The sequence below is a fragment of the Trematomus bernacchii genome, unplaced genomic scaffold (genome assembly GCF_902827165.1).
Source record: "Trematomus bernacchii unplaced genomic scaffold, fTreBer1.1, whole genome shotgun sequence".
In the NCBI taxonomy this organism is placed as follows: Eukaryota; Metazoa; Chordata; class Actinopteri; order Perciformes; family Nototheniidae; genus Trematomus; species Trematomus bernacchii.
In genome coordinates, this window is record NW_022987727.1 from 13095182 (window position 1) to 13109667 (window position 14486).

The 14486-nt window shown below is 41.4% G+C and overlaps 1 protein-coding gene across 2 annotated transcripts in view; it reads right to left on the reverse strand.

The window, feature by feature from the left end:
- The window catches only part of prex1 (phosphatidylinositol-3,4,5-trisphosphate-dependent Rac exchange factor 1), a 94942-nt gene that overhangs the window by 12312 nt on the left and 68144 nt on the right, over positions 1 to 14486 (reverse strand). For both annotated transcript variants that reach the window (XM_034144881.1, XM_034144882.1), the window contains exons 20-28: positions 12849 to 12988; positions 11481 to 11625; positions 10375 to 10550; positions 9565 to 9726; positions 8876 to 9086; positions 7437 to 7722; positions 6381 to 6599; positions 1707 to 1795; positions 235 to 317 (exon numbers count right to left, since the gene is read on the reverse strand). In XM_034144881.1, coding sequence (XP_034000772.1) covers positions 235 to 317; positions 1707 to 1795; positions 6381 to 6599; positions 7437 to 7722; positions 8876 to 9086; positions 9565 to 9726; positions 10375 to 10550; positions 11481 to 11625; positions 12849 to 12988 — 1511 coding nt within the window. The remainder of the gene's footprint in view (positions 1 to 234; positions 318 to 1706; positions 1796 to 6380; positions 6600 to 7436; positions 7723 to 8875; positions 9087 to 9564; positions 9727 to 10374; positions 10551 to 11480; positions 11626 to 12848; positions 12989 to 14486) is intronic.

Genomic DNA, 14486 nt, shown 5'->3' on the forward strand with positions numbered 1-14486 from the left:
ACTGATTATTACTATCACAATCATCTGTTTCAAAAGCTTTAATTCAAACTGTAGTAGGGGGGGTATAATGCCGATGTAGCTGATATGTCGCTATCGTATTTCTGAGTTTAAAGTTAGGTTAACTTAGCGTCTTCCAAGGTGTAGTTTGGGAAGATAGTTAGTTATATTTTTTGGACGCTACAAGCTTCCAGAAATAAATGTGTCAGTTACTCTAAACTGAACCTCTGGACTAACCTGGTTGAAAAGGTGCTCGAGGCAGCCGTGCAGCTTGTCCTGTTTGTCCGAGGGAATCCTCATGTCACATGGCAGCTCGTCCCCTAGCAGCCAAACACCAACAAACACCAAACAAAAAACGTTAGGAGAAAACACACATTTGGATGCTGGCGTTTTTATTTGACCATCTGCACTTATTAAACACGTTTCTATCCATCTGTTTTAATGTAAATTCTGGTGAATCAGATTAAAGAGGCTAAGGGATAATAAATAATTTCAGCAGAATGTTTCATTGTGGAGAATCTAAGACATAATGCCTGTGAAAACGACGTGATAAACAGCAGTGGACACATACTTGGCTCAGAGAAGAAATATGTGGCTGTTGGGTTACGAAATGTTGGGGCTATAATATCTGACCACATAAAATATCTGCAGTATTTCTCTTTTGAAAGCATGACTTATTATTACAAGTCAAAGGAGAAATCACAAGTTGGTGACATATGAATAATTCTTATGCAAACATCCTTTATTTCTTGACTTTGTTTGACACTCACGAGGATGTTGTTTATGTTGAATTCACTTTACAGTGTTTGGAAAGTGACACATTTTATCTCGGTCAAATATTCGAATGAGAGGTTTCGTACGGTGGCCAAGCCATGGAAACGCGTTTCAACGGCCTAAAACACTTACATTAGGAGAAAGGCGCTGCTTGTTCAAAAACGATGCAAATACAAAAACTAAAATGTGCCAAAACACATGCAAATGAAGAAACATCTTCACCAACTTGACAACGCATGTGCGAGTTAACTAAAAACGCTGCATGGACAAAACGCTGCTGATACAACACGCTGCATGAAGCTCAAAACACAACAGAACGGGGACACTAAAGAGTGATGCACACAGCTGGGACTGGAGCGCTTGTTGACGTTCTGGAATGATAAAGCTGGCCAATTGTCACTGAGGTAGTCTGTTTCATAATTGTAAGTGTTTTGTCAGTATATTTGAAATGCCTAGGTTAGCTATGTTAGTTAGCTAGCTTACAGCAGATCTGCAATTGTATCGTAAGGAAGCATGCGGTTACATACATTTTTTGGTATGTTTTCAGACGCAGTGACAGTTGGCCAACTTTATAATCCCAGTACTTCAACAAGTGCTCTGGTCCGAGCTGTGTGCATCACTTTTTACTGTCTCGGTTTCCTTTGTGTTTTCAGCTTCTTGCCTCATTTTTTATATTTTCAGTGTTTTGTCTATGCAGCTCTTTTTGTACAAGCTGCGCATGTTAAGTCAAGTTGGTGTAGATGTTTCTCCATTTGCATTTATTTTAGCACGTCTTTGTATTTGCATCGTTTTTGAAAGTGCACTGCATTTTTTCTTATGCAAGGCTGTTCTAATGCATTTCCCCCTGTTGGCCACGGTTGTGTTGCGAGTGAAAGCGTAAAAAACCTGACTTATGAATGGATAAAAAAAGTTTGATTATGTGTTTTTCCCCTTACCTGATCCCATCTCATCACTCCCCAAGTAGGAGCTGTTACTGCGCACACTGGTGTAGGACAGGACTGAGTCTCTGTTGCTGTTGCATTCACTGTCAAAAAAAAAAGCATACAGACACACATACACAGTTAAAACCCATAATAAAGCAAAAGGCTTCATTCCGTTCTTAAACCGCAGAGAGGGTTTGGAGAGCTGCGTCTTGTAATTACGCTGCCAAGTAATCCTTCTGATAGTAAATGCATTTTTCTGATTTACAGTATGCGAGACCAAAGATAATTAAACGTTTCACACAGAAACAACCGCCACTGCTTTACAGAGAGAGGCATTCAGTGAATGGCATTACATTTGACAGATAATTAGCGTATACATAAGACTAGAAGCACCCTTATATACAAACATATGTATTACCTTATACTAGCGTATGCAGAAAAAGGTCTGTTTTGTCAAAATAATAAAGCCTGGTATTTATAGTCTTACATGATTGAACATGATTACCGGGAGCATGTGGAAGATTTATGCGGCTCAAATTATACGTCGCTTCAAGTGAGCGCGCTCGCGATCGCCTCAGAGGATCTCCGGATGATTCACAAGCAGAATTATCATGACAAATGTCCTAAGAGTGGCTACCAGCTACAGAAACACTGGCTTTGTGTTCGTTTGCTAATACCCTGCTTGGCTGGAGGATATAGTGGGGGATGCATGGAGCGGGATATCACCTGCCTGGTTATTTTGCGGTCCCTAATTTGTGTGTGAGTGTGGTGGTAAAAGGGGATTGGCTAGCTCAGAGCTGCTACAATTATGGGAAAGAGTTAATATAACCATGTTTTAGTAGTTTGGCTTGGATTCTCAGCTGGCTTTTATTCACACACCCTACAAACCAACTGTGTTAGTAGTCATGCGTGTGTGTATGCACCAAGTTTTTTTTCTTTCAAATTCACTCTGTCTAATCATACTTCAAGCCTGCCTCCCCTTTGTTTTTCTTTTTCTTTCTTGCCTAATTGACACTCAATTCCCTTCCTCCATATGTGTCCTGCATTATTCCCCTTCTGCATGGGTAGTTGTGCTTTCCGGCTTAATTCAGAGACCTACACACTCTCTCACACACACAAAAGGTAGTTTCTAAATTTAACCACACACCTCCTGCCAAAAGTGTGAGCACCGCTGTGACAATTATTCTGCTCGTAGTAGCCACACACACACACACACACACACACACACACACACACACACACACACACACACACACACACACACACACACACACACACACACACACACACACACACACACACACACACACACACACACACACACACACACACACACACACACACACACACACACACACACACACACACACACACACACACACACACACACACACACACACACACACACACACACACACACACACACACACACACACACACACACACACACACACACACACCACACACACACACACACACACACACACACACACACACACACACACACACACACACACACACACACACACACACACACACACACACACAGGAAATCTGTAAAATGATAACCCACAAAATGATAGTTTGTCACCCCTTGTTACCTTGAATTCTAGGAAGAAGGTTTGTTTTTGTCGCAAGCCTCCACGTTGAACAATCAAAATTTGAGAAAAGGTTTAATACATTTATTAAAAAAATCTATATACAATCTCTCAGACGACTTGTGAAGTCTCATTTATGCAATCAAATGATCACTGCCCTGCAAACATGAATTTTCACAAAAATCTTAAAGAAGACCTATTTTGCTCATATTCATGATTCAAATGTGTATTATGAGCCTCAACTATGACATGTCTCCATGCTTTAATGTTCAAAAAGGTCTTTATTTTCTCTTTTCTCTCTGTGCTGCTGCAACACTTATCACCCTCCCAAACCAGAGCCCAATCTGCTCTGATTGGTTAGCTGGCTGGCTTTGTTCTGATTGGTCAACTGTTTAGAGATGTGCGGCGCTTAGCAAATCATGTACAATGTGTTGGAGCGCAAGCCAATAGAAGCTCGAGTATTATATATTGATGTCCCTATGAGTCGAATGGAAGCGTTCAGGACAAGTGTTAAACAGTAAGTAAGTAAGTAGTGAGCATACAACTGGATACATGAGATGCAGGTTATACTGCAGGAGCTGTTTGAGAGTTTGAAAGACATTTTCTTCAAGACTTCAAGGTAAAATGGGGGTGATTTAATCATAAACAAAAAAGTGTTTTGTGGCTGATAGTCTTTTAAGCTGGTTTAAGATTCATATAAAGTGTAATATCTTGAGTGAGCTGGTGTGATTTAGGAAGCTGAGTCAAAAGAACGTCTGCACTGGATTGATTATGAGGGTGTTCTGGTTTAAGGAAACAGACGAGATGAATATAAACTACTTAAAATGTTAAGCAACGAAGGACGATCAATCACAAGTTGACACTGGAGATGCATTCTGATGCCGGGGGGGGTGTGTGTTGTGTTTCAGCTGGATCTGAATACTCTGTCATGTCTGAATACAAGACAAAAGGTCCTAACGGGGTCACACGCGGACTCGGGAGCCAAAGATTTATAACAGACACAATGTACCAGAGTTTAGAACAAGCACTACTTATTACAACTTCTTCAAACATTCTTCTCTGCTTAATTCCTTCTGTATTTCCTTCTCTTTGACCCCGTGTCTGCACGTGTGTGTCTTTCCTGTCCTTGTTCTCACATTATGTTCCTTACAAAACTGTTCTTAGACCTCCGACTGTTGGACTGTCACCACCTCAGGCTTTAATGTCTAATTGTCTCACCACCCACCTCTGAAACACAGCAGCAATTTCCATGAAAAGTTCCCAAGCGGGATGAATCATCTGCGATCACAGTGCAGCCTCATACTGCAACTTTTTTCCCCCTCACTTGTCTTAAAAACACCTACCAGTGTGTGTGTGTGTGTGTGTGTGTGTGTGTGTGTGTGTGTGTGTGTGTGTGTGTGTGTGTGTGTGTGTGTGTGTGTGTGTGTGTGTGTGTGTGTGTGTGTGTGTGTGTGTGTGTGTGTGTGTGTGTGTGTGTGTGTGTGTGTGTGTGTGTGTGTGTGTGTGTGTGTGTGTGTGTGTGTGTGTGTGTGTGTGTGCGCGTGTGCAACAGCCTACATTTCCCTTTACATTTTATTGCGATGAGGTAGTCACGTTTCACATGGCGTGGCCGGGCCTTAATGACAGAGTGTTTGAGGAGGCCGCGCCCCAAACATTTGGCTCTATTATACACCAGCCCACCGCACCAACAACCAATAACTACATCTTAGTGGGTGGTGGAGGGTGGGGCTGAGTGGAGATCTGCCCAGTGAACAGTGCACACACACACGCTCTCTCTCTCACACACACGCGGGAACATCTGAATGAACTCAGAACAAGTAAATGACATAACCAGATCTGACCAAAACATTTTGAAGTCATTTTTAGCCCTGGATCTCGGTTAAAAATGCCAACATCTGGAATGACTTTTAGCCTCCAAAAAGGGGAGGCAATGGGCATAATGAGTGTTGTTCTGGCTCTATACAGTTCACAGTCAAAAATTCAGGTGTGACAAAAGTGTTTTGAAAGAGGACCTGCTTTTTCAGGTTCATATTTGTACGTTGTGTCTCTACTGTGACATGTCTCCATGCTTCAATGTTCAAAAAGCTCTTTATTTTCTCATACTGCCTGTGCTGCAGCACCTCTTTTCACCCTCTGTCTGAAACCAGAGCCTAGTCTGCTCTGGTTGGTTAGCTGGCCGGCTTAGAGATGTCCCGCCCCTTAGGCTTTTACATATGATGTGTTGGAACGCTAGCCAATAGAAGAGTATAGGTCACAAAGTGATGTCACTATGTTACGGAAGTAAACAAAGGAGTCCAATGAGGCGTTTCAGGCAGGAAACTGCAGAAACTCCCTCTTGAGGGAACTGTGGGAGTTTAGCCTTTGCAGACTATTGACATGCACCAGACTTATGTAACACACTACAAGAAAGGGAAAACCAAAAAAAGCGTAATAAGGCCTCTTTAAACGCTTCTTGGAGGTTGTTCATAATACTATCAGAGAAGGTCTAAGTTCTACTATATTGATTTGACCTGTGTCTCCTTTTACTTGGGAAATATGGATGCAGAATCACCAAAAGATGACATAATCTGTTACAAATCTTGATGATAGTGAGTAAAAGTACAATGCAAGGTGATGGCTCTGTAAGGAACCTCCCACTATAAACCAATGAGTAGTCATAATTAAAAACATTCATGGTATGACGTTCAGTCTAAGACGGAAAATGACAAAGGTGATGCCTTCTGGAAACATTGGGTGATAACTTGTCTTGCACCTGATATACTATGACTAAGGAAAACAATGATTGCTACATTTATAATCTTTGGTGGACGACTCGTACCCCTTTAGTTATTTTTTACGTTTTATTGTTTCTTTCTTGTTTTTTATACCTCTCTCTCTCTCCCTGTTCTGTTAAGGTATATATAGATTTCCCCCCTAAAATAAACACTAAACATAATGTCTACATTATAATGAATTGTTAAGGTACTTTAGTCTCAGTTTGAAGACAACCAAATGTATTTTAATACCTGGAGAACTCATAACCATGTTCAATTTAGTACCAACTTTTCAAAGTTGGTCTGATGTCTTTGCGCCGGTCTTTAACCATTACCTGTAGGAGTCCCTGTAGCTCATGGTGTCATGACCCGAGTCCTCCTGGTCCTCCTCATTCACCTTGAAGCAGACCCTCTTGATGCCGCCCTGCTCCACTTTGTCCTGATCACAGCCGTCCTCACAGGGGGCCAGAGACGGGGGCTGACTGGGCTCGTAGACCGGAGGCTCCCCACCCTCCCCTTGGAGTTGCGTGGGCTCCGTGATAGACGACAAGAGGCTAAAAGGAGACAAAAACAAAGGGTGAAAATTCAAATGAGATATGAAAACACATTTAACCAAACATGGCTGAAGCTTATGTAACACATTTTTAGCATGTGTGTTTTTAAAGTATATTTTTGTAGTTTTAAAAGTGTTGATAGCTTCAGCTATATAAAGTGTACTAAATGTAATAATATAAAGACATTATATTATACACTCTGCGCAGAGGCCTTCACAATCAAACATACACAAACATTCACACACATTGTCACACCCCTTCCTCGGCACAGACACACAATATGTGTCTCTTTCTCTTGATGTTATCCTGGCCTCACTCCCTGTTCCTGTACTGGGCCCGGCCCATAAATATTTTGGGCCTGAAGAATGTTCCTTTTGTAAACCCTGGGCTTTAAACAAGGCAAAGGGCAGACAGACAAAGAGAGACTGACGGACAGCCTCGGGAGGCTGCTGCGGGGAAAACAGCTCGGAGCTTTTTTATTTAGAAATCTCTAAATGTCACCGTGAAGGCTATGAAAATAGTCTACTCTCACATAAACACCAGGGGAATGCTGATATTTTGTAACCGCACCAACTGTTAGCGCTGAAGATATTTTCTGAATGGATATGAGTAAACACTTTTCTTCTAATTTGATGGATGACACTTTTCATGGGGGTGGAGATAAAAGATTTATAAGGAATGGCAAAACATTTATAAAGTGATAACAGAGTGGTGCAGGAATGAGTCCTAAACCCCGATATTAGTGAGTATTCTCAAAGTCAATGGTTTTTTGAATGTGTTTTTGGTAACATTTAGGTTCAAATGATTCAGTTTCACTATATGAACTGTAGCACTTACACATCTATCTGGGCCACATACTGCCTCATCTCCCGCACAGCGACGTCCAGGCGGCTGTATAGGTGAATGTATGCATCCTGGGTCTCTGTATCTTCCTGTTTGAGCAGGAAGCTCAACCCGCCTTCACTGTGAATGCTCCGCCGACTGTCATTCAACCCCTCGCCTCCATCCATGCTCACATCCCCACTGCCATCCAACTCGTCCTCTTCCAGGCCGGAACAGTTCCAGGAAGGAGCGCCCATGCTTGTCACACAGTGCTGGATGTGGGACATGGGGTTGAGTTGAGCTACAGGACAGAGAGGAGAGGAGACGATAAACATGTTTGCAGTGGCTGAAAGGAAACATCTCTGAACATTATATCTACCCCAGATGTTCAAAAACCCTATGAAGTTACGCTCCTGCCTGTTCTTCATTTAGAGTCGATGAAAAACAACTTCTTAAAAGGCGCTTATGCAACTGATACGCACAGCCAGAGCAGGATGCTAAACTGTTGACTTGGGTTGGAAGCCAAACTAAGCTGCAATAACCTGAGACATCACAAAACTGTAGACAGATTAAGTTCTGACTATGAAACCAGGGTGTGTGCTATGAGTACACAGCAAGCATTACAATTGAATATATGTATAGCCTTTTTTTTTTAAATGTTATTAACAATCCACAAATTCCTTTAAATTCAAGGGTATGGTGCTGGAGAAGGATGTTTTGTATCAGGTAGTTAGGTAATAATCCTCATTGATTCATTCTTTTGCTGATAATTGCTACAGTCACTAGACAAAAACATTGTCTACGTTGCTGTTTGAACACACAGAGCACACACTGAAAAGCACCACAGAAGAAGATCTTGTCGGTACAACTGCCAGGCAGATGTCTGACTTACAGCTGATGCTGAGAGGACAGACGAGGATCCTGGAACAGGGACAGCAATGCTAACTCTTAATTGAAAACAAGCTGCATTTTGACAGCCATATAGACAGAAGACAGGATTTCCGTGCCTATGGATAAAGTATTTCTACTAGTTTAATCCTCTTCTTATAATTATTTTGGCGACATCACATTCAATTTGAAATCTTTCTCTCCCCTTTGACCTCTTGCAGCAGTAGCATTGACAAACATTCCTACGCCGCCTCAAGGCAGCGTTTTCACTGACATCATTCACTTCTCATGTCAATAACATGGGTATGGCCTGGGGCTAATGGAGTCTTAATGGCAAAGCACTTATCTAATTTACTAAGGGGGAAATCCTTGTTTAGACCTTATAGCTACTTTGGGAGGGCCGGGGTCAACATTGCAGCGGGATTTAAATGGTCGTGTAGGGTAATTAGTCAGAATGATCACTGAGATGGTGTTAAGTTGGTCAAAGGGGATGGTTCTCTTCAAAGCTTAGTGGAGGATATGCGACAGAGAGCTCAAACATTATTGGATGATGGTGTGTCATCTACCTTGGTCAGGATCCAGGCCATATATGGAGTTCTTGCGCCCAAAGCGGATGCTGAAAGTCCTGCCAGCGGAGGTAGTGCTCTTGGGGTTGGACACCTGCATGAAGTTGACTTGGCAGTTGGTGGGAACAAAGTCCATGCAGCCCAGTGGGTGAGGGCGCACCCCCGCCTGCCTGAAGGAGGGCCACGCCTTGTTTCTCAGCTCCAGGGCAAACTGTGTAAGAAAAGAGGAGACAGAATTTAGCTAAGAGAAAACATGACAGACAGCTCTAATGTTTGCACTGTGGGACTATAATAAGATCATTCCCACTTTCACCACAATTGTTAACAGAGTGGAAAATATGACATGGAGACATAATGGTAGACTAATTAATGTAATAGTTTATTAAAGAAGAGAGTTCATGTCAAAATTATGTTTAAGGACAAGGGAGATGTCCAACTTTTTTCATCACATTTCATATTAGGTGTCAGGTTTTACAAGTGTAAATAGATGAGCTGTATTTCGCAATAAAGCTACATTTGATGATCAGGGATGCAAACTCATCAGGAAGGAAAAAGGTGACAATGATCGTTGATTGTTTAAAGTTGATTGTTTAAAGTTAATATGTGGAAGTAGAGGACATTTTTGTATGTAGCATTTTAATTTGACAGTGTCTGTGTGTTGAAGACAGTGTATACGTGTTTTTCATTACCTGCTTATAGCTGTCTATACGCCGCCGGATGCTCTCCAGCTTGGTGTCGCAGATTTGTCTGAACTCGTACTGAGGCATGGTAACGACTCGGTCACTCTGGGAGATGAGCTGGCTGCAGTTACGAACAAAGAGGCTGTCATCGCCTGAAAACGCCTCCAGGATCTGTAGAGACAAGAGAAAAGTTGGTAAGGATGGAACACTCTCCTACAATAAAAGTTTCAAAACTTTAATCGATCACAATCAGTAAAAATAGCATTCTGAGCAGCAGAAATTGTGTTTCCCATCAATCTAAAACATTCAGTTTTCCAATACTAACAACCGAAAACTAGCAGTGAGGCCAAAAAAAAACTTTTGTTTCTTTTAGTTCCTGTCATAATAGTGCAAATTGGACAAACACCAGTGATTCCAAAACTGGTGAACGGCCAAGTTGGGATCTTTTATGATACATGAGCTGTGATGTTTTAGACGCTGAGAACATGGAAGCAATTTGAACAACTGTTATTCAATTTAAAGTCTCATTAAACTGTAGAAAATGTGAAAAAATACAACTTCTATCTTTGACTATACAAGGGGTGTAACGTTTCAGCTAAAAGCTCACCTAGACTACTCTTACTGTGTTAGAATGAAGATAAAACATCACATAAGCTGATTGCTAGTGTTTAACCAAAGACAATGGTGAATTATGTCCTTAGAGTCTGCTACAATGCTACATTTAGCTACACATTAATGGCTTATACCTCTTTTGTGCCTTTTCTGCTCTCTGATTCTAGCTTAACATAATCACACTTTAACTAATTCTACAACAACTACCTTAGCAGTGAGGCTAAAGCAGCCTTTGGGCTCCACCATCTTCTCCAGGACGTGGCACTTGATGCCTGCGGTGCTGACGTATTCGTAGACCACGCCGTGCTCCAGGTGGACGTTATCTACCGTCAAACTGACCATAGGAAGGTCATCGGAGAGGGAAAGTCTGCCCAGCTGGTGGTCTGTGGAGCACAAATGTCAATATGTCATTATCACAATTCTTGATATTTTTATCAAACGCATCGATATTGCGACTTTATTGTAGGGTTGATTATCTTTCACGAAACAACACAATAGGATTTCTGATCAAATAATCATCAGTTATTTTAATGCAACGACTAAATGGGTAAATGCAAATAATATAGCAGCTAGAATATTCACTTAAGTTCTGAAAATACTATTTTTTTTATTGTAATGAAGCATTGGAAAACTTTTTTTAAAAATAAAGGTTTATCCAGATGTAGAGTCGTGTCCTAGAATGTTATTCACCCATGCGGGAAACAAAGCTTGTATTACAAACCCTCTGAAGCTTACAAAAGACTAATAATATTATTATAAATCCATTTAGTAATGGCACATGTTAAGGCATGTCTGTCAAGTCCATTTACCCTACCAGCACTGGAAGAAAGAATTGCTCACTTATTACATATACACTGACTCAACGTTGGTCCTCATCTGTAACTACTTCCCATATATAGCATGTGTAATTTTCAAATTGAGGATTTTCCATATGCAGGGTAAAATTACCCACTGCGGCCTGGAGCCACTTTTGCTGTAACAGTGACTACTACTAAATTCAGAGGTCTTGTGAGAATAACAAATTAGGAGAAACATAATATTATGATGTAATGTTTTTGGCAGCGACTGATTTCCAACCATCCAACCTGTAATCGATCTACACAGACACAAAGGCAGCTACAGTTTATATTCAAAGGGACAGTTTGCCCCCGAAAATACATATGTTTTCTTTTACATTTAGTGATTTTGACCAATCTAGATCAAGGGTTAAAGATACTGCATGTCTGCCTTCCTTTGACGATATTGTAGTGAAAAATATATATGTCCTGACTTTGGGACATTTTCAGATGATGCAATTTAACACATTTTTTCACCTGTTCCATTTGTGCCGTTCTCCTCCTCGTGGTCGGAGCCGTTCTCCACTGGGTAAGGACTGAAAGGACTCTCCTCCTTCTCACCTGTGCCTCCTTCTCTTTGGAGCTCTTCCACATCCTCAAATGCATGATACACCCACTGACACTGGGGGAAACATTAGGTATAATTATAATGTGCAAAAATTCATTATTGGAAATCAAATAAGGACGTAATCGAGGAATAAGTACGCGGAAAGAAAAAAAAGAGCAAAATAATGGATATTTAGCTATGCTTATGTATCTGTAAGTTTACTTTGTACACACACTTTTGAAGGGAACAATCTTAGGACATTGACACTTTACACCTGACAAGGAAATCAGGGCTGATAACGCCGCCTAAACCCGGCAGTGCAGTCAGCCACATCGACAACATCCTTGTAATTTATCCTGCTGTTAAATGGACCGGCAAACATTAACTGGAAGTTCAAAACAGGGGCTGCTCAGCTGAGACTGTTCATTGGGGTTTGCCAAAAGAGTAGGCCAGACTAAATAAACCTAAACAAAACAATGTGATTTAAACAGAAAGCAGGACATCCTACTCGGGGAAATACTGCCTGGAGTCTTGGACTGCTGCTGTAGGAAACCACACAAAGCTTTGCAGTTTAAAAGTTGGCAATGTATGGGGTTTAAACACTAGTATCCACTAAAAATAAATCTCTTTAAAAGATAATTCCGCCAATAACAATCTTGGCAGCAGGAATGGGTGAAGATTCAGTGGAAATTAGTTGTTCATTGGTTGCCCTGGGCTACTTCTTCTCTCCGGCAGGATTGCATCTACAAGTGAAAAATGTTCAACTCTCACTTATTGGCCTACAGCGACAAAGTGTCAGCCAGTAATTTATGTTTGGGATCACAGGGCCACCCACTGTCGGAGCCAAGATGAAATGACAAAGAATGTCGCAAAACCCCAGACGACAAGATTTTAAAGAGCAAGTGTGTAGTGAGGTCAGTGAAATTGTTAAAGTTATGAATACATTTAGATTATTTTCGAAGTTGCTTTGGGTATTTGTAGTTGTCACGCTAATGCTGCTTTATGTAGTGTCTCAGAGCAGGAATGTCTGGGTCAATGGGGTTCTTCGGTCTCTTAGCTCGTCAAATGTGAATTTAGTGAGCTGTCGCACATTGTTGAATGGCATTCCAAACTGTAAGTGATCAACTACTTTGTGGAATTACTTAAATAAAGCACTTAGGGATTACCCCGGTACATACGGAGTCATAACAACACACACAAGGACTGTAAAAGCTCAAGTTAAATCACCTTTTCTATAATTGTTCTCAATAAATAAACAGTTAAGAAAAAATGTGTGTGTTTTTCACGTGTCCCCTCACCGCTTGGGGAGGCTCCTGGTGAGTGTGCTGCGCGCTGAAGTGCTCCAGGACCTCTTGGTAGTCGCTGTGGTTCATGTTGTTGCCGTTGACTTTCTGGATGACCTGTCCAGGCTGAAGCCCCGCCCCCGCCGCTTCCCAGCCTGCAGCGTGTTTAAAGAGTCAAAGTCAAATCAGTGAAACTGTACACAACAGGTTCTGAAAACATGTAATTTACGCCGGGAAGGAGTTCAAAGTGTTGTTTCACCCATAAAAATCTACAAGTTAACTTTTTCTTGTGTTTTCGACTCAATTCCCTTATGTGTGTACACAACCTCGCCCACTGTGTTTTTACAGGAAAATAGAAAATTACTCAGTTCGATGCTGTTACACACCGTCACAAGCTAATAATAGCATTGCAGCCGGGAAGTCCAATCAACACCTCAAATCATCTTCCTCTCCGGGCCTAAAAATACCAGCGCTGGCATCACTTCCCACCCAGGGTGCCAGCAATTACCTAACTCTGCCATTACCTGAGCCACGCATGGATATCACACAGGGACTGATTGAGGAAAATAAAAATAAAAGGACACAACTGGAGAATATCAGATGGAAAAACTTGTCTTGTACACCAGCAGAGCCATGAGTGATACAAGAACTTAGGAAAGAGAAGGGAATGGGGGGAAAGTGAGAGGGGGAGTAAGTGGAGGAGTCCCCCTGCCGTAATAAAGTAAAACCAGCCAGATCACATTCCTGCTTTGCACCAACTGGTGGCTCCTCTCCTCGCTGTTTTCTTTGCACGTTTCCTCTCCTGCTTCTGTCTGGTTAACACATTTGGTTTCATCAAATTGCCGTAAATCACTCTGTTTCGAGTCAGTCTAGTTGCTTACAACATCTGGTTATGAGGTTGTAAGGACAGAGCAGGAGGAATGGTAAGAGAGAACAAAAGTGAAGCGGTGCTTTTCAGTTACCTATGCCTCTCTGATCACAGGGCAATGTGTGTGTGTGCGTTTTAAAAGTAGAGTTTAGTCTATTAGGGGTGTGCACCCTGTCAGCAAGCCGTCTGGCTGACAGGTGGCCATAAAAACCTAATAGAGGCTCACTAAAAGCAGAAAGTAACAGGTGGTTGGAGGCTAGAGTTACCTCATCTTTCCCTCCAATTCACTCAGAATTATTTGTCTTCCTGACACAGTGAACACTTTCAAAGCGTCTGCCGACACAGGTCCTGCAATAACAAGCTCAAAGTCCCGTAAAGCTGTCAACAGATCTGCAGGTCGTAACCCAAATATATGTCTAAGTGAATTCAAGAAATATTATTTTAATTATATTTCGCTGGGGGCTGTGAACTGTTGAATGAGTTAAGAGATCACTTTCCGTTACACATCCTGTTATATGAAATAACTATATTATATGCTCTCTTGTGACTTCCAAGGTCTAATGTTACTTTTTTCTAAATGTTTTGGTATGAGAGCTTATTAAAGAAGGAACACAACTCATTATAATGAGGATTCAATTGGGTGATAAAAAAGTATTAAAGTGTGGGATCATGGGAGTTTATTACGGCAGTAAGCTTCTCCAAATTATTTACTGAGGTCTCTTTCTCAACAAAACAAGATTAAAACCAAAATAAACGATTAAAAAAACAATCTTGATTAATCCTTA